At 36.9% G+C, this 23,302-nt stretch overlaps 1 protein-coding gene across 1 annotated transcript in view; it reads right to left on the bottom strand.

The window, feature by feature from the left end:
* LOC125232171 (uridine-cytidine kinase-like 1) overlaps positions 1–23,096 on the bottom strand; it is a 35,958-nt gene extending 12,862 nt beyond the window's left edge. The window contains 7 exon segments of the mRNA XM_048137801.1: positions 598–784; positions 1,402–1,538; positions 2,759–2,929; positions 4,102–4,208; positions 5,837–6,016; positions 10,876–11,000; positions 22,971–23,096. Of these exon segments, the coding sequence (XP_047993758.1) occupies positions 598–784; positions 1,402–1,538; positions 2,759–2,929; positions 4,102–4,208; positions 5,837–6,016; positions 10,876–11,000; positions 22,971–23,023 (960 nt within the window). The 5' untranslated portion in view covers positions 23,024–23,096.
* Positions 23,097–23,302: the final 206 nt, after the last annotated feature.

The raw sequence follows: 23,302 nt of genomic DNA, 5'->3' as shown, positions 1-23,302 counted from the left end.
TGACCAGTTGCAGTTGTTTTTGTGAACATAGTTGTTGTTTGAGGAATAAGAGTGGTCCTAAAAGAGATCCTTGCGGCACTCTCATTTTATGTGCTATAAAAAGCTAAACTACTCTGTAATTCGCTATTTTGATATATGTACTTGATAGATATGATTTGATCGCATCTAATACATACCTTTTTAGCAAAATAAATATAACTTTACTAATGAGAATACCATGTTCTACCCAATCAAAGGCTTTTTATAAGTCATGGCTAGTATACTGACCAGTTGCAGTTGTTTGTGGACATGAATCAAATGTTGAACTATCAAACATATGCCTTCAGCTATCCATATACATAGTAGGCTGGATAGTTATAAACATGTAGATAAAGAATAAGAGTGGTCCTAAAAGAGATCCTTGCGGCACTCCCATTTTATGTGCTATAAAAAGCTAAACTACTCTGTAATTCGCTATTTTGATATATGTACTTGATAGATATGATTTGATCGCATCTAATACATACCTTTTTAGCAAAATAAATATAACTTTACTAATGGGAATACCATGTTCTACCTAATCAAAGGCTTTTTATAAGTCATGGCTAGTATACTGACCAGTTGTAGTTGTTTGTGGACATGTTGAACTATCAAATGTATGGCGACTTTGTTCTCTCCGCCCCTCGGCACTATAATGTCTGCGTGAGCCATACAGGGCGCGATGTAGCTTTGGTAGGCTGGCTTCACGTGGGTCATGTATTGCTTGAGCACGCCTTCTAGGTCGCGACCGCGTTGAACTATATCTCTAAAAGATAATATGGCAGTTATTATAGTTGTAGAAAGTCATATTTTTATTTATTTTCGTCTTCATTTCCATGTGATGTTACTAAGGGTAAATGCCAGAGCTAATAAAGCCCTCAAAGAAGGTATTTGTAATTTTCATTGTTTTATGTTCAGAATTCTATAATCAGATCCCGTTTTTACAAAACTTGACTAGAAAGATTACTCCATAGAAAGTTATATAAGAAATATTCGTGTTAATACCGTCCGACAAGAAATTAAAAAAAATGACAATGATATAAAAAGGCCAAGTGATCAAGGTTTGCAGAAAAAGGTCAATAATAAAATTAATAAAGTATAAAAATGATCACGATTCTTTCGTGCGGATCTGTCATTCGGGTTCATTGTCGATAAAAAAGATCATTTTAGCTACAGCCCAAGGCCTAAAGTAATTTCTGAGGTGTTCCCCTTGCGCTATGACATGGGGTTCTTCAAGAAGCTGGTATTTAGGGTTCTCAAAGATCGGCAACACATAAGTGGCTCCCCTGATGTTGCTTATGTCCATGGGCGGTATGACTGCTTCCCACCAGGCGGCTCGTCTGCTCGTTTACTGCCTATTTCATAAAAAAAAATTAAGTGTACCTTCTTAATCTCCTGGCGAGTCGAATATCGGCGTCCGTGTCCACGAATACTTTCATATCCAACATATTCAACACATCACTGTTATAGAACGCTAGGATACCTTCGAAGATGATCACGTTTGCTCCGTACATTGTTTTCTGAAAAAAAGAAAAAATAATCTTTAAAATTACTGCTGCATGTCCTTTTTCCTTTTAACTATGTCAGCATATTTTTATATACCGTGTTTTATTTTTTTCCGTTAAATTCGACACGTAGCTAGGTTCATTATCAGGAACCACCCTATATATCACTTTTAATTAAAGTTATCAATTCCATACATAATAAATTAATTTATTAGTGTGAGAGACCCTTAAGAATAAGTTCAAGTTAGTGTCAATGTCAAGTGATTGACGGCACATGTCAAAACAAATAACATTGGGAATTGGCAAAGGCTGTCACACACATGTTCAGAAATTATCTTTATTTTTTTAATAACTCAATAACCGTAAGAGTTAATACTCTAGTTTCTTAGAGAAATTAATTGTATTTGATCTAAAGAATCTTCCCTTAAAGTTAACGGAATTCAATAAAAACAGGTTGTATGTAGAATTCTACAGATGTAGTGCGAAAAGGGTTTCCTTCGTATTTTTCCGGAAACATTCGTATTTGTCAAGCTAGTTCAGTTAATGTCAGTACATCTTATACTGAGACTGACTGAAGTAAGATGACACGTTCGTACGTTTCCGTAACAATACGAAGGCAAATTTTTTCGCACGAGTCTCACCAGTAAAAAAAGCCGCGTAATTTATACGAAAAGGCAAACTAGGAACCCTTATAGTTTCGCCATGTCTGTCTGTCCGTCCGTCCGTCCGTCCGTCCGTCCGTCCGTTTTTCGTTAGCACTAGAAAGCTGAAATTTGGTACAATATGTATATCAATTAGTCAAAGTCAAAAATAAAAAATGGAAAAAAATGTTTTATTAGGGAACCAGTATTTTTTTAAAAAAAGATCCGCGTAATTGCGTCCCCCCCCTCTAACTTTTACCGTATGTTTTTTTACATAGGAAAAGAAAAGTAGTTTTTGAGAAAAATTGCTGCTACACGCTCTTTTTTATATAATGATAATCTACATATATGAATAAAAACTGTTTCAGACACGTTATTCTTTATCTGCCTTGCTTTCTAGAACGTTCTAGAAATAGGTCGAATAGACTATTAAGGAAGGCAGAGCCTTTTATAACTGCTCGAAACTGTCTTGAACTGAGCGTCTGCACAGTTGGATAAACTCCTATCACAAATAGAAGTTATAGAAGTTCTCAATTCGCGCCGCGTCTTTCTCACTCTAACAGCTATAAACAGAAAGAGAGAGAACATACTCACGGTGCGATTCTCCCTTGAGTGCGTCACGTAGTTATATATAGGCACTTCGACTTTTTTGCCCTCCTTGAGTCTCTGTAACACTCCGCTGAGTAGTTCCATGTCGAACGCGTCCGGGTGGTCGAAGTTATACTCGTTGCGGGTCGCGGCTTGGTGCTGCTTCTCATTTAATACCTAGGGGACGAAAGAGAGAACATACATCATGATTAGATAAAGACTTCACCAAGAAAATAAAACCTACATTTTAAACTTGATCGTCAGCCAACCCCGAGCACTGTAAAGAATTCGACACGTTGGGATATATTTTAAAGCCTGTTTAATACACCGTGTTTTTTTTGTTTTCCGTTAAATTCGACAAGTCGTTAGATTGATTATCAGGAACCACCCTGTACATCACTTTTAGTTAAATTCGCAAAAAAAAATATTTTCAGACATAATAAATGAATTTATTAGTGTGAGAGACCCTTAACCCTTCGAGCCCCAAGCATTTATACGTATTTACTTATATTTTACTGACATCATATGATGTCGCTGGGACTCGAAGGGTTAAGAATAACATTCAAGTTAATGTCATTTGATTGGCGATGTCAAAACAAATAACATTAGTTACATTAGGAATTGGTAAAAGCTGTCACACATGTGTTCAGTAATTATCTTTATTTTTTTAATAACTCGATAACCGTAAGAGTTAAGACACTTAGTTTTTTAGAGAAATTAATTGCATTTGATCTAAAGAACCTTCCCTTAAAGTTAACGGAATTCAATAAAAACACGGTGTACATGTGAGTGTGTTTAGTAAAACGTTCCACTTTGTAGGTTACCATTAAGGCGAGTTTTACTTGTATCTTTATAGGAATAAACTGACAAAGCGGCTTCATAGCAATCGACAAAGTGGGACGTTTTCCCGTGCACACTCACGGATCTTAGGATCAGTTTTTCTGGAAAATAACATGAAGTTTTGGTTTGCCTAAATATAATTTATAATCTTTTTATAGGTTTTTGGGCATCGGTTGATGAAATAGGTATACCGTATCGCACCGCTCGCCATCGACAGGGCGCTCATCCACACACCTTGCAACCTAAATGGTCGCGCACCGTGCGGTTTCAGAGGAATTTCCTCCCACGAACGCTCCGGCTGTGGAATGAGCTCCCTGTCGAGGTATTCCCGATGAACTACAGTATGGGGTTCTTCAAAAAAGGAGTGTACAAGTTTCTAATGGGTCGGCAACGCGCACATGACACCCCTTGAGTTGCGGGCGTCCATAGGTTACGGTGACCGCTTTCCATCAGGCGGGCCGTATACCTGTTTGCCACCGACGTGGTATAAAAAAAAAAAAAAAAAAAACCTTGTAGAAGGAATCCATGCTGACTATGGTGACCCACGGCATGTTGAGAGATTCTATGATTTTCGCGGCGACTGTGGTCTTGCCTGAAGCACTGGCACCGCATATTCCTAGAAAGAAAAATAAAAAGGAGTTAATTCAATATTTTTTTATAAAAAAATCATTTATTTTTAGGGCTGATTAAAAGAAAGAACTTTTCACCACACCAACTGATAAAGGCTTACTTTGCTATTCGAAAACAGATAGCAAAATTGCATTTTATCCACAAGAGTGCAAAGTAATTTCATACAAATTTTAACTTGATATTTTGAGCTGGCTGGTAGAAATTAACTATAAATGATGATTTTGAATTATAAATATTGAACAAATTGATAGATTTGATTTAGTTTGATGTTTTATAGTCAGTATTTTAAAAAAATGTGTCTCACTCGGCGGCAAAGTTTGTTTAACCTTCGCCTTCTGCCTTGAAGCCCTCGCAACGCTCAAGATTCCACTTTTTGAACCACTTGCTACGCTCGCGGTTCAATATTGGAATCTTTCACTTGCTCGAGCTTAAATATTGGCACGTGCGGTCAACAACTTTGCCCCCTTGTAAAACAAATAACTATTATTTATACTTCCAATTGAAAAAAGTTGAAGTTTGAATTGTTTTACCGAAGTATGATTTCAACCGTACATTACGCTCACCAATAAGGAAGGGTTCAACCTATATATAGTACGCCTGTCGGCGTGTATTATACTTTCATCCGTACATTCAGCAATAAGGAACGGTTGACTTCTTGTCCGCCACTACCTGTCGGTACTGTCGTACAGTTGTACCAAGGCGGACGCCCGGCCGTGAATATCTTGCCTGTCAGCGTGTAGAGGTAGTATGCGTTTTGGCGTACACTTTTAGGCGTGTATATAGTACGCCTGTCGGCGTGTAGATTATGTCGGCGTACACTTTTAGGCGTGTATATAGTACGCCTGTCGTCGTGTAGTATGCTTTCATCCGTACGCTTGTTCGACTACGATATTAGAGCGTATAAAAGGCTACACTTACCAATAAGGAACGGTTCAACCTCCTGCCCCCCAGTACAATTGTACCAAGGCGGACGCCAGGCCGTTTATATGGTACGCCTGTACACATGTGGTATGCTTTCATCCGTACACACTTACCAATAAGGAAGGGTTCCACCTCCTGACCCCCAGTACAGTTGTACCAAGGCGGACGCCCGGCCGTGTATATGGTACGCCTGTACACATGTGGTATGCTTTCATCCGTACACACTTACCAATAAGGAAGGGTTCCAACTCCTGACCCCCAGTACAGTTGTACCAAGGCGGACGCCCGGCTGTGTATATGGTACGCCTGTACACATGTGGTATGCTTTCATCCGTACACACTTACCAATAAGGAAGGGTTCCACCTCCTGACCCCCAGTACAGTTGTACCAAGGCGGACGCCCAGCCGTGTATATGGTACGCCTGTACACATGTGGTATGCTTTCATCCGTACACACTTACCAATAAGGAAGGGTTCCACCTCCTGACCCCCAGTACAGTTGTACCAAGGCGGACGCCCGGCCGTGTATATGGTACGCCTGTACACATGTGGTATGCTTTCATCCGTACACACTTACCAATAAGGAAGGGTTCCACCTCCTGACCCCCAGTACAGTTGTACCAAGGCGGACGCCCGGCCGTGTATATGGTACGCCTGTACACATGTGGTATGCTTTCATCCGTACACACTTACCAATAAGGAAGGGTTCCACCTCCTGACCCCCAGTACAGTTGTACCAAGGCGGACGCCCGGCCGTGTATATGGTACGCCTGTCGGCGTGTAATATGCTTTCGGCGGCCGTACGCTTGTTTGACTGCGACATTGATGTGGTGCGTACGCGCCGCGCCCGCGGCGATTTGAGGATGTTTGATCCTGGAACAATTTCAGTGGTAATTTAGATAAATAAATGCTATAAATTGATAAAAATATATATTACCTAAATAAAAAAAATACGAAGCTGTGCAATGTGCAATGTTGACGGCTGGAATCGAACCAGCGTCTTTAGCTATCCGGATTAACGAAATTAACTGGTCCTAATTTCTCGACTATACGTTATAAGATCAATTACTCTAAGAACAAATTAAATTACTTTCATAGAAAATATTTTAACTTGTTATTTTAAGTAGTAACACTACTATTATGTTCTAAACATTAAATAAATGTCATATACAAAGAAAAAGTGACCAAAGCCTCCAGTGCTCCGAGCTGGAATCGAACCAGCGTACTCAGCTCGGAGCACTGGAGGCTTTGGTCACTTTTTCTTTGTATATGACATTTATTTAATGTTTGAGATCAATTACGTTATGGTTTTGTTTAAAGTAAATGAGGAAAACCTTGTTTAAGGACATGGTTAATTATCATAATAATTAAAATTGTAGTAGGTAACACGTAACACCCAATAAAATAAAATGAAAAGTATGCAGTATTTTATTCACCAATGTCGTAGATAATCCATATATTATGATTTTCACAAATCTCTCTTTTGCAACCAATCAGTTAAAACATGTAACCTCGCCTACAACAAGCAATAAAATATAATAATTATTTCAAAGCATATTACAGGAAGTTTTCTTTACACTCCGCCATCCGTACCGAAACAGCGTATCTCCATACTACACAACGTATGTGACTTTCCGTGTCTACAGGGTCCTTACGCCTCCAACGCAATAAGGTGATTTCAACAAAAAAATCTGATAAAATCGTTCTTACGGCAGTCGCATAAGGGACCTTCAGACACGGACTGTCACGCATGACGTTTATGAACGAAGCAATAATATACTTCAGTCGCTCGCAAGGCCGGCTCCCTGGCGACATCGCAAATTGCTTCTAATAATGTATTTATTAGCGGAGGCGAACACATTAATACTGTCGTATCAAAAGTAATTTGTAAAATAAATTGAATCATTTTTTACAAAAGATAGAACAAGTATTGTTTGAGAAGTAAGCATTGCGCGGATCCAGGGGGGGGAGGTCATGGGGGTTGACCCCCCTGGAGCCTAGGTTGGCCATACAAATGACCAGACCCCCCCCCCCCCCTGGGCACGAAGCTGGACCCGCGCTTGGAAGTAAGCGATTTTTCTAATACGAAACTGATTTTTAAAGGAAGAAAGAAACGTGTCATATTTGAAACGGGAGAATTGTTTAGAGTAAAAGGTTATAATCTTTCCTTTTACCTTCAAAAAAATTAAAATAACATAGACGTTGATGGTACCTATTTCATTAATTAATGTAATATGAAGTTAAAACCAACGTGTCACTAAAACGTTTTAAGATTGCTTTATACTAATTAAGTAATTACTGCTCGTACGGTATTATATTGTACACGTGTTTGTTAATGTTAGTGTACACACGTTTTTCAAAAACATGTGACTGTCTGTACCACACAATATCTGTCACTATGAACGTAAACAATAAGGTTATGCCGGCACATTTGTAAATATACAAAAACAAATATCTACAATAAATTTTCATATTATTGACATTTTAAACCACAAACACCTTTAATAACATGTTCCTAATGCAGAGTTCAAAATAAAAACCTCACCGATTGAAATGGCACCCGTGGTCTCCCATACACCAATTGTCGAACAATGAACACATAAAATGTGGAGTGACTCATGAACGCTACCGTTTTAACTCAAAAACATCATATGTTGACATAAGAGTTTACTGTAGATACGCCGTTTTTAGTGTAAACTAAATGTTCTGAGGAAACACAAAAGATCATATGTCATTGTAATACTAGTGTAGATACGTCCTTTATAGTGTAACAAAACGATTGTGATAAAATGCCATATGTTATGTGATACTAGTAAGGAAATATGACTTTTAGTGAGAAGAATATTATATTTAGCATGGTTGTACGAGCCCCAATGCAAATGATATCGTCTAGTATGAAAAAAATATTATGTCCTAACTTCGACCTCAAAATTCAGGATGAATTAGATGATTAGTAGAACATGTAACATAAAAACAAGAGAGCTTATAATGCATATTTTATTTATTCAAAACATAAATTAACAATTTTCCTCACTAGTAAACAAAAAAACATAATTTCACCAAATGTAACACTCGCAAAAATGTTCGTCTTCAGCGTAGCCGATGCAGAAAAGAACAACTACCACTTGGTGGCGTCACCTTTTGCATCTAAAACGGCCTTAATTCTGAGCGGCATTGTATCTACCAACTGTCTATACTCCTCAGGGGTTATTCCATTCCAGACACCCACAAGTTTCTCCTTAAAATCAGCTTTGGATTTAGAAGGATCTTTTCGCAACTTTTTCTTCATTTACCACTACAAAGTTTTTATGGGAGACAAGTCTGGACTGCTGGATGGCCATGATATGGTAGGAATTTGTTTTTGTTTCAGCCACTCCATCGTTGTCTTGCCAGTATGACATAAGGCACCATCTCGTTGAAAAGTAAATCCATTTATATACTTGAACTTTCTTATAGACGGTAGTGAACTCTATTCCAAGATGCTTTTGTATTTCTCTGCATTGACGGTTCCATCTATAAATTGCAGACATCCCACACCCTGTGCCGACATACAGCCCCAAATCATTTAAAGATGCTGGAAACTACACCTTGCGTTCAAGACAGTCTTTGTGAAATGCATCTCCTTTATCTTGAATGACTTTACTTCGTTCATCGCCAACTATGACCTCAAATTTGGATTTGTCGCTCCATATTATTTTTCGCCACTGATCGGCAGTCCAGTTTCTGTACTTTTGTGCAAATTTCAACCTGTTAGTTTTTTGCTTTTGAGTAAGTAATGGTTTCTGTTTAGCGGTGTGAAAACCGAAGCCTATTATTTTCATTACTGTCTTTCAGGTATCGACTGAAATGTTTATTTTGATCGCGTCATGCCATAGGTAGGTAAGTTCTCCTGCTCTTGTATGACGATTTTTCCTGATGATGCTCCTCAAAATCCTGTTTTCTCTTTGGCAGTTATTCTTCGACGGCCAGATTTATTTAAACAGGAGACGGTTCCGTGTTTTAGTTGATGCTGGATGATTGTATGCGCCGTAGATCTTGGCAAAAAAGGTCTTTGGATATTTTGGAACGTAGATTTGCCGCTATTGTTACTGGAAATTATAATTTTCCTCACTGATTCAGGCACCGACTTACCTCTTGCTATTTTGGTATAAAAATGTTGTAGAATAATTATATTTTTTACAGAATTTACCTTTTTATGTAGCCGTATATCATATCAGACGACTTATAATATTATTAATTCAATTTAAAATATTATTGTATAATATTAATCTTACTAAACTATTTTTATTTAAAATAGACGACCTATTATGCCTCAAATATGAACTAGGCGTATTTTTTTGCTTTAGATATGTTATTTTTATGATATGATTATATTAAAACATATAACATTAGGGCATTTTGTACGGCGCAAGATTAAACTAGTTTTAATAGCTTAGTGTGTCGTGTATTCCATTTATCATCAAAGTCAATCTGGGTTTAAATACCAGTTTCGGAAATAAATATCGCACGTTGAAGTGTGACTAGACGATATCATTTGCATTGGGGCTCGTAAATCGTACGAGTTTGTTTTTCCATGGAGCACTGAACTAACAGAATAAGTTCATTGTTTATGTAAAGTACCTAGTGAAAAACCGTGTAATATGTATTTACACTTACACACAAGAGTTTCAGGAATGACATCTAATTATTTTTTTGTATAAGTTTCCACAAAATAAAAAAAGTATTGCCGGCTCTTGGCAAAGAGCGGACATCAAACCGTGAGGAGTGGAGAAAGGAAGGGGAGGCCTTTGCCCAGCAGTGGGACACAATTTAGGCCAATAAAAAAAAAGTATTGGGAAAAAATTGTCACCATTCATCGGCTTCAAATCTGGGTCAAGTATTTTGACGGCATTCCATAGGGCCGATTTTTCAGTTTTATATTTCCTTCGTTTCTAATTACATCTTGAAATAATGTTATAGTCGCGGATATTAGACGTCTATAAACGTCTTTCTACGTGTCTACGAATAGTACTTACCAGAATAATAATTCGAGTAGATAGTTCAGCACTACTTATTTAAACGTTAAAAATCAGTTTAAATTTTTAGTTTAATCAAATAATTGTCAAGTTCACAGAAGCGTAACACTACGTGAGGTCCGCCAGTTAGTAACAAGAAACTTCGCAGTGGACGACCTAATACCGGTAGTAAACAACAACATGATCCATTGGCCAATAGTAGACCTGTTGTCGACGTAATACGGATCACAATGGGTCTGTTAAATGTACGTTCCAACATGGTGTGTATTCAGTCAAACCGTTTGACAGCAGTTCAGGGTCAAATCGTGTTGTCCGTTTCTAACATATTGCACTATCCCTTTCGGCTATTTAGGGTTGTGAAAAAGCAAGTAATTATCTTATTTTTGGTAGCACATGAGAAGGGACGTCAAGTTTTACCAACATTAATAGCCGCCTTTACACACACTAAGGCTTGTGTAGTACATCTGTTTTCTCGGTGTACTACTGTGCTAAATGTCACACTCACCGAGCGGTCTCGCGAGGCATTGAAAACGTCCGTGCTCATGCGTGCACGTTTGCCTCGCCCGAGCAAATTTGCTCGGCAAAATGGCGGCCCTCTGTCAGCTGTTCAAAATAGTTCTTGCGTGCGCCAGTATGGACCCGCTTCTTCCCACGCTGCTCGTCGAGTGTGTGGCAGAGGTATTAGACTGGTAGGAGTTGTGGGTTGGTATTCCGTACCTGTGGACGGCGGTCGGTACGGGCGTACATTCGGCACGGTGGTCGGCGACGCCGGGGCTCTGGTGGAGAAGTCGTCATCGTCCAGGAACACTTGCTCGCCCAGTTCTAGGGCCAATTCCGTGTCACTGCGGAAACAAGGTGGTGTTACAACATCAAGTGATTTTGAAGATAGGTAAGTAGGTAGAACACTTTTTTTAACATTGTAAACAGGAAGTATATAGGAACAAGTAACTACAGTGGAAACTGGATAAGTGGCACCTGGGTAAGTGGAAAACCTCTTTAAGTGGACCTAAGTTCTCGGTCCCGGTCCCTTAACAACGAATTACCTCTATAAGTGGAATTTTGGGACCTCTATAAGTGGAATCCATTTTTTTCGGAAATTTCTTATTTTTACCTCTGCAACTGGAAGTAGTCGTCTCCGCAACCTCTATGAGTGGAAAATTGGTTTATGTTTTAGCTATATATTTTGGATGAGATTACACATCGTTCAGTTTGGTTTTAGCTGCGTTGCGGTACCGTGCTGTTAGATAAGCAATGCCTAAGCACACAATCAAGTGTTTATCTCTTCGGGATAAATTTAAAAAATCGAATTTTTTCATTAAAGTACAATCGGTATATTGATTTATTTAACCATACTGGTTTCTTGCATAAATAAATATTAGAAGTGATTTTGTTTAAATATAAGTTACTTCATAACAAAGGAAAGATATTGTTTTTGTAGAACAGTACTGTGGATTATTTTGATTGCTTTTAGAAGTCAGGATTAAACTTATTTTTTGTTAATTTATATCTACATGTATATTAAATAAAAGATATATTTAGTTTTCCCGACTTAGCGCCTGCTCTAATAGCATGTAAAGTCAGCTGCGGAGAAAAGTAGACCCCCTTACATAGAAATTTGTATGGCAGGGGGTCTCCTTTTCTCTGCAGCTGACTGTACGTGACCTCTATAAGCGACATTACTAGCATCGACAACCTCTATTAGCGAGAGCCTCTATAAGTGAGAAGACGTTTTATTTGAACCTGGTTAATTGGAAAACTGGATAAATGGAAAACCTGGATAAGCGGAACAAAACAGCCGGTCCCTTGCGATTCCACTTATTCAGTTTTCACTGTATATAGGGACTCCAAACACACTAAAAGATGTATCTAGATTTACATAGAGGAGTTAGGGTGACTTGAATATAGCTGGCTCGTTTTATCACGCAAAATTATATTTGTCGATGTCGACTTGCGGAAAATGCCCAATAAAACTAAGTAACTAAAAAAGATAGGTGTGTGTCTCGAAATTTAGAAAAAAAAGTGTGGCAAAATTAAAATTACTTAGCTTATTAAAATTACCTACACACAATAAAATTAAGTTTATTATCCAAAAACCCCCTCATATTATCTTCAAATCTGTCTGCCAGGTATGCCTGTGCACCTTTTTTTTATATGTGATAGGAGGCAAACGAGCAGATAGGTCGCCTGATGGTAAGCGATCATTGCCGTCCATGGACACCCAATACACCAGAAGTGTTGGAGGTGCGTTGCCGGCCTTTAAGGTATACGCTCTTTTCTTGAAGGTGGTTAATGCTAGAAAGCGTTTAGCCAGTGGTGGAAATTAGTAAACAGATTATTTAAAAAAAACTAGGTAACTAATTAAATGTAATAGTTACGTAAATTCACTATCTTTGGAAGTGTTAAGGTCAAAAGATATCAAAAAATTGTCGTACGAACATTTGTGAATTAACTGATATACGTAACTCCATATCATGATGTGGGTCAGTTGGTAACCGTGTACGTATTAAACTGCGAAGGTTGTGTGCGATATTTTAATTTTACTTCACCGGATAAGTGAAAATAAAAGTACTCGTATGTATTACCACAGTATAGTAATTAGGTTGATATGCAGAGTCCCTGAAGATGAACCCGCTCGTCAGCTATTTGTCAACCTTAAGGTTATGACTGTACCCTCACTCTTCATATTTGAGATAGGTAAATATGTAAGAAAAAACCCTGGCGAATTTTGCACAAATAAAGCATACTACTCTGTGAGAGAGTTTCTCGATGAGTAATGTGTCAAAATAAACCTTGGATGAGAGAATTATTATGAATAAATTAAGTTGAACGTTAATTATTAATTTATTTATTTATTTATGTGTGTGTGTGTGTGTGTGTGTGTGTATTTATTAATTAATTATTTTTTATAATTTAATGTAATGATTTTATTGTGATTTTGAAATACTTATGATTATTTTACCTAATTGTAAATAGTGTATGAAAGATGAATGTGACGATGTACAATTAATACAAATAAATATTCTATTCTATTCTATAATAAAGAGTACTATCGTACAGTATGGCCACTTCCGATCCCCGCTGAAAGTGCCGCCCATCCCCTCTCGGTTACCTCACAGTTACAGCCTGTCTAAAACGCGAACAGTCGACTTGTCATATTTCACCCATACAAGCATAGTACGCGTTCACCTACACGAGCTTAGAATGTGTGCTAGTAGCTGGGACGCTATTGCACAACACCCTGCATTTTATGATTAAGCACTGAGACTTGGCACAGGTTGTTCCTTGGGTGGCCCTGAGTAGATAAAGATCGGGAGGCATCGAGAGCCCCCCTTAATTTAGGAGGGAGGAGGGGGGGAAGGCTGGCGCCTCCGCGCTTCCTTTGAAACCATATTTCTCTAAAACTATACAAAATAGGGCATGCGATATATCATTTTCGGATAAATGAAGGACGAGGAATTAATTTTTGGAACAAAACAAATGTACTTTAGAACAAAAATACAAAAAAAATGGGAAAATCTTAAAACGAGATTTTTTTTTTATACATATTATTGCACGTTTTATAAAAACCGTAATAGTTATTTTAAAATAAAAAATACTATTTAATAGCTATATTTATCTAGTTTTAGAAAATGTATAATTTGTTATAGAAATATATTATAGGACGAGTGATAAAAAATTATTTACATCGCCCGATAGGGTGATTTGAATGCTCATTTCAATAAGTTTTGTCAATGATTTCAGGTATGGTCACTATTTTTAACACACGAAAGCCGTAATTATTGTAGTTTATGGCTATTTTAGTGATTAATGTACTTAAAATTAAAAAAAATACAAAAATTTTAAAAAATATTAAAAATGTGATTTTTTTTTTAACATTATCCTATTGTGTTCTTTCTACACAATATATATCTAAAAGCAATAGATATCAATAAAAAGCCACATTTATGCAGTTTATAAAAATATATAGTTTGTTATATAAATATATTACAAAACGTGAGATAAAAAATAATGAAAATGAAAATTTTAAAGCTTGCATTATTCGATGAGGTGAGGTAAAGGTACTACCCGCTGTGCAGTGGAGTTCGTCTAGTAATACAGAAATATACTTATTCTAATAACGTTTACACATGTAGGTATATCACGATCCAGTACAGAAAATTGTAAAAGTCCTATGATATAGTTTGTTTTGATTGTAAAATAAAATTGCATGTGACTTATAATTTAAAAGAAAAATTGTCTTAATCACGTTCTCCTCTCCTAAAGCAGTTCTGCATGCATAGGCTTGAAGATTTTTTAGTTTACTAGCAGAACTTAGTTACTTCCTTTGGGCCCCCTTAAATCGGTTTTACCCATCCATAAAAGATAAAATAAAAATCGTCATATTCTTCCTTTCAGTATCAATGATAGTTAGTTATTGCGCAATAGTGCCATAAAAAATAAAGTAGATTCGTATTAGCATTAAACATTAATGATTTTTGAACTAAGACATTGCTTTTGTACAAAGGAGAACCTCAAAAAATGGTCTGACTAGACGAAAACATGTGTACCGGGGCTAGTACTCAAGGCTCTCAAAAAGTGTAGCTATTTTGAGTTATTCAAATAAAACAACATGAATAGTCTGAATTTAATTATGTATATATCACAAAACCCACTGCATAAGCACATCAGCTCCGAACATTTAATTTAAAGCGTCATGGCTCGGCGTGAAAACGGATTCCCGGCCTCTTATCCCTATCCGGCCTCGCTCGCTCACTTTCATTATTTTTTATCTCGCGTTTCGTAATATATTTATATAACAAACTATATATTTTTATAAACTGCATAAATGTAGCTTTTTATTGATATTTATTGCTTTTAGATATATATTGTGTAGAAAGAACAAAATAGGATAATGTTAAAAAAAATTATCACATTTTTAATATTTTTTGAAATTTTTGTATTTTTTTTAATTTTAAGTACATTAATCACTAAAATAGCCATAAACTACAATGATTACGGCTTTCGTGTGTTAAAAATAGTGATTATACCTGAAATCATTGCCAAATCTTATTGAAATGAGCATTCAAATCACCCTATCGGGCGATGTAAATTATTTTTTATCACTCGTCCTATAATATATTTCTATAACAAATTATACATTTTCTAAAACTAGATAAATGTAGCTATTAAATAATATTTTTTATTTAAAAAAAACCATTACAGTTTTCATAAAGTGTGCAATAATATGTATAAAAAAAAATCTCGTTTTTAAATTTTCCCATTTTATTTTGTATTTTTGTTCTAAAATACATTTTTTTTGTTCCAAAAATGAATTCCTCGTCCTTCATTTATCCGAAAATGATATATCGCATGCCCTATTTTGTATAGTTTTAGAGAAATATGGTTTCAAAGGAAGCGCGGACGCGCCAGCCTTCCCCCCCTCCTCCCTCCTAAATTAAGGGGGGCTCTCGATGCCTCCCGATCTTTATCTACTCAGGGCCACCCAATGAACAACTGTGCCAAGTCTCAGTGCTTAATCATAAAATGCAGGGTTCCCATACAAGCCATAGCAATAGCGTCCCCAGTATAGGAACGCGCCTCTTTCATATATTTGATCGCCAGTGTCCGAGATGTGGTATTACATACATTGTATCATTTGTATCATCAGATCATCACAAAAGTACCAAGATACAGTTCTACTTGCTGAAGTTTCTTCTAAGTTAATGGGTCCATTTCTTGAAGCTACAAGTTACAATTTACAAGTGGTAATCACTGTCTAATATGACAAGTTGGAAAGATACTTCCGCTTGTAACTTGTAACTTTCAGTTTTGAGAAATGGACCAATGCGGCCCATTTCTCGAAGCTACAAGTTCCAATTTACAAATGGTAATCACTGTCTAATATGACAAGTTGGAAAGATACTTCCGATTGTAACTTCCAGTTTTAAGAAATGGACCAATGCGGCCCATTTCTCGAAGCTACAAGTTCCAATTTACAATTTACAAGTGGTAATCACTGTCTAATATGACAAGTTGGAAAGAGACTCCCGCTTGTAACTTGTACCTTTCAGTTTTGAGAAATGGACCAATGCGGCCCATTTCTCGAAGCTACAAGTTACAATTTACAATTTACAAGTGGTAATCACTGTCTAATATGACAAGTTGGAAAGAGACTCCCGCTTGTAACTTGTACCTTTCAGTTTTGAGAAATGGACCAATGCGGCCCATTTCTCGAAGCTACAAGTTACAATTTACAAGTGGTAATCACTGTCTAATATGACAAGTTGGAAAGAGACTCCCGCTTGTAACTTGTAATTTTCAGTTTTGAGAAATGGACCAATGCGGCCCATTTCTCGAAGCTACAAGTTACAATTTACAAGTGGTAATCACTGTCTAATATGACAAGTTGGAAAGATACTTCCGCTTGTAACTTGTAACTTTCAGTTTTGAGAAATGGACCAATGCGGCCCATTTCTCGAAGCTACAAGTTACAATTTACAAGTGGTAATCACTGTCTAATATGACAAGTTGGAAAGAGACTCCCGCTTGTAACTTGTACCTTTCAGTTTTGAGAAATGGACCAATGCGGCCCATTTCTCGAAGCTACAAGTTACAATTTACAAGTGGTAATCACTGTCTAATATGACAAGTTGGAAAGAGACTCCCGCTTGTAACTTGTAATTTTCAGTTTTGAGAAATGGACCAATGCGGCCCATTTCTCGAAGCTACAAGTTACAATTTACAAGTGGTAATCACTGTCTAATATGACAAGTTGGAAAGAGACTTCCGCTTGTAACTTGTACCTTTCAGTTTTGAGAAATGGACCAATGCGGCCCATTTCTCGAAGCTACAAGTTACAATTTACAAGTGGTAATCACTGTCTAATATGACAAGTTGGAAAGAGACTTCCGCTTGTAACTTTCAGTTTTGAGAAATGGGCCACTGATTACAACAAAGAAAAGACCAAACTGCCCCCACATCTCATTTCCCATTTAACACGATCTGGTTTATGGAAACAGGTGCCTGAAATACCTTACGACAGCGGTTCTCAAACTTATCTTCCCATGGAAATGGAACCCTTTTAGAAAGCAAAATATCTGACGGAACCCTTAAATTAAATAAAAAAAAATTTTGCGATCTTTATTTTAATAAGTAATCCTATTAGTAAAATCTAATCATTAGATTCTAATGTGAAGTATTACCTGAAACAGTTTTTTTTATTTTTTAACAATTGGTGAATATTTGGTTTTATGGAAGAGTTGAAGTTGCATATCAGGTAAAAAAAAATCACACGGAGCCCCCAGAGAGGCTTTGCGGAGCCCTAGGGATCCGCGGAGCACACTTTGAGTATGGCTGCCTTACGATGTTTAGCTGGAACCCTTAAAGGGATAAGCTCGCCTTTGTACATAACCATTATAATTATTCACCGTACTTGTAACTTGTTCTGTGCAATAAAGTGTTTACTACTACTACTATTACGGTACAAGTGCGGAAATTGGAAGTCGGAAACGAGAGGAAACAATTTAAAACACGACCGGAGGGAGTTTCAAATCACCACGAGTTACGAATTCCCTTTTTCCACGGGTATCGTACGACACTTTACAATAGGTTCGCCCTTTGAAGTATCGACCTGACAAGTTATGTACCACTTAGCGAAATAGTGCGGAAAAAAACACCGTATGTACTGTAAGCGATTTTTTAAGTTTGAGCACAGAATATATATAATAGTACAAGTACAGAAGGCCCACTGCATTGATGTTCACGAAATGCCGCATTTTTAAATACCTACAAAATTCTTACAAAGAAACGAGCCGCACGTGCGCGGCGTCCGGTGATAGGGTTACCTACCAGGGATGTAACGGATGTGGTTTTAACGGAACCGGAAGCGGAAGCGGAAGTTTTGAATTTAATTTAACGGAAGCAGAAGCGGAACCGGAACCAGAAGCGGAAGTTATAGATGTTAAAAACGAAATGAAAAAAACCACATAGGTATAACATAAACCAAAACTACTTAAATTACCTAGAACTTTTAGGTGTTTACTTGTGTGTTTAGGTGTGTTCAGTCAGCCTGTAATCAGCAGTTTGTAATCAGCCTTTAGGCCCACTTAGGTTTTAAAAACGAAAAGAAAAGTTACCTGATATTTTATCTTAAGTATATCATTCATTACAATCCAAAAGTTTAAATCGCCTTGAACAGTTTTAAGATGTTTAGTTGTTTAGGTAATCACTAAAAATCACATAAGAATCCTTTTAAACCTTTATTGTGCCGTAAAAGGTTTTTAGAAACGAAAAGAAAACTAACTCGTAGGTAGTAATACAATCCAAAACTAACCAGTAAAAATTATATGTGTAATTATTAGCACATAATTACATTTTTAAATTAAATGGAGTGATTATAAAAGAAGTAAACTGTATTTAATAAACAAAAGCTTAGCAGCTTTATCTCCCGGCAGTTTGCTTCTAAGGGGATCGTAGATAAGCCCTGCACCACTGAATAGTTGTTCACTCGCTACTAACTAGGTGGACAGGACAAATATTGGCGCGCAATGGAATGAAGCGATTGATGTTTAGTATCGCAGCACGTGGCAAGCGGAGAGATGAGCTAATGACAGGTATGACCTGTTGGTATTTGATGTACGCCGCTCATGTCCCACCGTCGCGCTAGGTTCCGACATCCGCTATAACTTCCGTTTGAAAAATAACAGAACCGGATGTGTAAAACAAAACGGAAGTTCCGCAGAAACGGAAGCAGAAGCAGAGCTCCGTTACATCCCTGTTACCTACCTATGGATTAAAACGAATTAGTACTTACATAAAATGTTATACTATTATATTCAAGTCTTGGATACTTTCTAGGTATATAATACTGTATTTATATATTTTTGTTCAAGTTCCAACATCACAAGCCTTATTGAATTTTTCCGTGGGACTTAATCAGTAGTAGATCTGTGTAAGAATGTCCTATGGTATTTATTTTATTCAATATGTCTATTTAACTAAGTATTATTAGCCATTCCACACGCGGACATCGCTAAAAAAACCTCGCGACGTAAAGTAACAATAGAAAGTGCGAACATGCATTCGGTGAGGACGCGCGCCACCCCTGAGTAGGCCGCGAACTCGCGGCCGCCAGGATGTACTTGTAGCGCGGCGATAGAACCGTGGAGTGAGCCGCCCCTGGTTTGAGTGAATTTTGCAATATTTTAAGCAGCCTGTGTATTACAGATATCTGATCTCTGATTAACGGCTGTGTATTATAAGTTTAGTAGAGGAAATTCTAATTACCGTCCTGAGTCCTGATAACAGGTAATTCTGTCCGTGACCTCAGTTCGGTTCACAGATAACACAAACATACCTACTAGTTAAATATACGTGATTCACGGTATAATGACCCGGCAAGAAATGCGCAAATCTAAACATTTTCGGTCTGATTTCAACTCTATCTATTAAAGGTAAGGTCAAATTTCTAATTCTTTCTTCTGACATTTTGAGACGCGAAATATCATAAATTTAAAAACAGTTTTTGGTTTTTATCGAAAATTAACTCCTTTGTCTGTTGGATTAAGGTCGAAAATTATGGTTTTATTAAGATTTTGTTGGCGGAAGACATGTTGTTTACGTTATTTTAGAAAAATCGTATTTTGATTTGAAGCGAGGTTATTGAACCATAAATTTAGAGCATTAAGGTTCAGATTACTTAGATTTAGAAATAAATAATGATTTTACGCATTTTGTTAATGGACAAGTTTGATAATGATTTTTTTTTCCTTAAAAATAATATTGATGAGTGGAAGATGTCAGGAAAACACAAACCTACATGATTTTATAATTACACTCGGAAGCAATGGAAATAGTTCATGTCATATTGTATTTAATATACAAAGTGACCAGTTTTTACTGCTACTGCAGTTTATTACACGAAGATTATGACATACATTACTAAGCAAATGACTATCTCAATTTTTTGGCACTCTTTAAGATTTATGTTTTTCTTAATAAATTATTAAACTTGTATTTACTTTACAACATGAGATCAACATTTTTAATTTTGATTAAACAAGTTTTGGCAAGGCCAAAATTCAGTCGGAAAGTAGTTATGCAAAATATTTGTATTGCTAACAGTTGAGATGCATTTTATTATACATCGACACAAAAACACACCCATCACATATATTAAACAAATTAGCATAGTGTCCCTCTTTGCCAATTTGGCAAGGCTTCGCTCGCGTTAGAGAAAGAGACAAAAAGTAGCCTATGTCACTCTCCATCCCTTCAACTATCTCCACTTAAAAAACTCACGACAATTCATCGCTCCGTTTTGCCGTGAAAGGCGGACAAACAAACAGACACACACACTTTCCCAATTATAATATTATAGTATGGACAGGTAGTTATGCCGTGTATAGATAGTTACTTATTTTTGTAAGTTTTATCCAAATTCAACATTTTAACTTAAAATAAAATTAAGATATTATATGTATTTTGAAGAAGAATATGACCCACAATTTAGTTATAAAAACTCCGACTGCAATTGTAAGTGACCGGCCACACCAGAGCGGCGCGTGTCTCGGGGCGCGCAACGGACGTCCGCGCCACGCCACCTGAGTGTAATTCAAAAAGCGTCTCCTCAGTACATTTTGTATAGGAAGGACGTAAGGCGCCGCCACGCCACCTGGGGCGCGTCTTACGTCCTTCCTATACGTACGTACGTCCTTCCGTTGCGCGCCCCGAGAGCGAGACACGCGACGCTCTGATGTGGCCGGTACCTAACAAGTGCAAAGATTATGCAACACATGAGTTATTGAAACATTCAATATACACATGTGTCATGGTAGATGTTTGTTTAACACATCTTGTGAAATACCTGCGCTATAGTATAGATTTTTTTAGTGATCATGTTTTTTCATAAAGTATTATCTGTTGCCCGTGTGGTGATTGGTTAAGAATTTCACCACCCCCTTTCTTCCCGTGGGTGTCGTAGAAGGCGACTGTGGGATATGGGGTAAATTGTGGCGTAGGCGAGAGGCTGGCAACCTGTCACTGCAATGTCACAGTTTTGTTTTCTGTCAACCCCTTATTTGCCAAGAGTGGCATTGAAACTTGAGTAGTTTCATATGCTCTGCCTACCCCTTCATGGGATACAGGCGTGATTGTATGTATGTATGTATGTATTATCTGTTGTAAGGAAACTACTTGAAACTATATTGTAAAGAGAATAGCTATTGGTCCTAGCATTAGATAAAGCCATACTGTCTTACTGACTCTGTTCCATGTTACAAAATTTCATTAGAACTATTTAATTCACCACATACATCAATCCATACTAATATTATAAACGGCAAAGTGTGTGTATTTGTTTGTCCGTCTTTCATGGCAAAACGGAGCGATGAATTGACGAGATTTTTAAGTGGAGATAGTTGAAGGGATGGAGAGTGACATAGGCTACTTTTTGTCTCTTTCTAACCCCACACTTCTCTAAAATGGGGGGTGGAAGTTTGTATGGAGCATTCCGTAATTTTCGAATTAAACGCAAGCGAAGCCGCGGGGCAAAAGCTAGTAAGTCATATATTTCTGGTCAGGCTTTAGAAGATAAACTAAAACTAAAAACGTAAAACTAGTGCCTACGCCAAAACTTGGGATTAGTTGTCACAGCGGACCCCAGGCTTCCATGAGCCGCGGCAAAATGCCGGGATAACGCAAGGAGGATGATGATTAGGCTTTAGAATATAGTTAGTGACAAATTTTGGGTTTTTCTGTATGGCTCTTGAACACCTTGTGATATCACAAGAAAATGTGCAAGTGCAGAAAAAATATGAGATATTGGAATGCACATTGGCTTAGTATTACACACAATGACTGTACAATGTATCATACAACATATAAAATGATAGTCTTTAAGGTGAAGCAGAAATTAATAATGAATTATTTTTGCAGATCAGTCATTACTTTGATTTATCTTCATTATATTTACTGACTGACTTCTGTTTTTTTTAACAATGCATGTATAAAGTAACATGAGTATAGAATTTATCACCATGCCAAATCAAATTTATCCATAAAAATACTGCTGATTATTATTACACAGTATTATTAACAGAAAACAGTTTTTTTTGTGTAAATTAATACATGAATGATTATCCTTGTTAATTACATGATTTTTTGTACTATTGTAAAAATAACAGGCCATTTTTTCTATGTTTATAGTGTGAATTCTGTATAATAAGAAGCACCTACAATCATTGGTTATTATTTCATATCATCTTATCAATTATGTTAGACAATATTATCACTCAAGGTCATGTATTGTTTACTTTGATAATGGCACATAAAGGAATGATTTGGCACCAAAATATTATTAAAAATGCTCAAATTTGCAAATGCACAAAACGTGACTTGAATGTTTTTGTATTTTTTGTTATTGCAACTCAAAAAACGCTAAGTTAGACACAAAACACAAACTACACCACAATTTAGTTTTGCTTGCAAATAATCAAAAACCAAAATAAGCTGAAGCTTTACTGACACGGATTGCTCTTACGGATTCGCGAAGATGATCGCCGGGTCCATCGCGTCAGCACCAAACACGTGCCTACAACTCCGCTGCCAACGAACTAAATAAAAGTCTAAAAATAAAAACCACAATGCACGCTCGCAGAGGTTATGATGCAGGCTTCTAACTAAAACCTGGACACACTCGTTATTATCAAAACACACTCCACTTCAAAAAAACCGCAAGTAAAAACCAGCACTTGAAAATTAATGAAATTCGATTTTTTATTGACACGGGCCAGCTGTTCAAACAAACAATTGCACTAACTTAGCACGCTTTTTACCTATCCGAGCTAGCAGAACTGGGGGTTTCGAACTTATTCAGCTTCCCAGCCATCGGTGCTTGACACAATATGATATTGAAAATAAAAATCAATTTTTATAAAATTTACGCCTGTTCGACACGCAAGTAATATTTTTGTTTGACGTCTGCAAGTGACGTTCCGTATATATGACACGCCTAAATGAAGTTGATTTTCATACACCATGCGTTGCATCACCAGGGATTAATTATATTTAAGAAAAATATGTATGTAAGTTACAACATAGTTTTTTTAACTTGTTTGTGTGTAAATAAATATGATATATAGGTCAAGCACTAAATTTTCATACAGAG

The sequence above is a fragment of the Leguminivora glycinivorella genome, chromosome 12, assembly GCF_023078275.1.
Source record: "Leguminivora glycinivorella isolate SPB_JAAS2020 chromosome 12, LegGlyc_1.1, whole genome shotgun sequence".
Classification (NCBI taxonomy): domain Eukaryota; kingdom Metazoa; phylum Arthropoda; class Insecta; order Lepidoptera; family Tortricidae; genus Leguminivora; species Leguminivora glycinivorella.
Note: the sequence above shows the minus strand (reverse complement) of the source record. Positions and strands in the feature narration are given on the sequence as shown.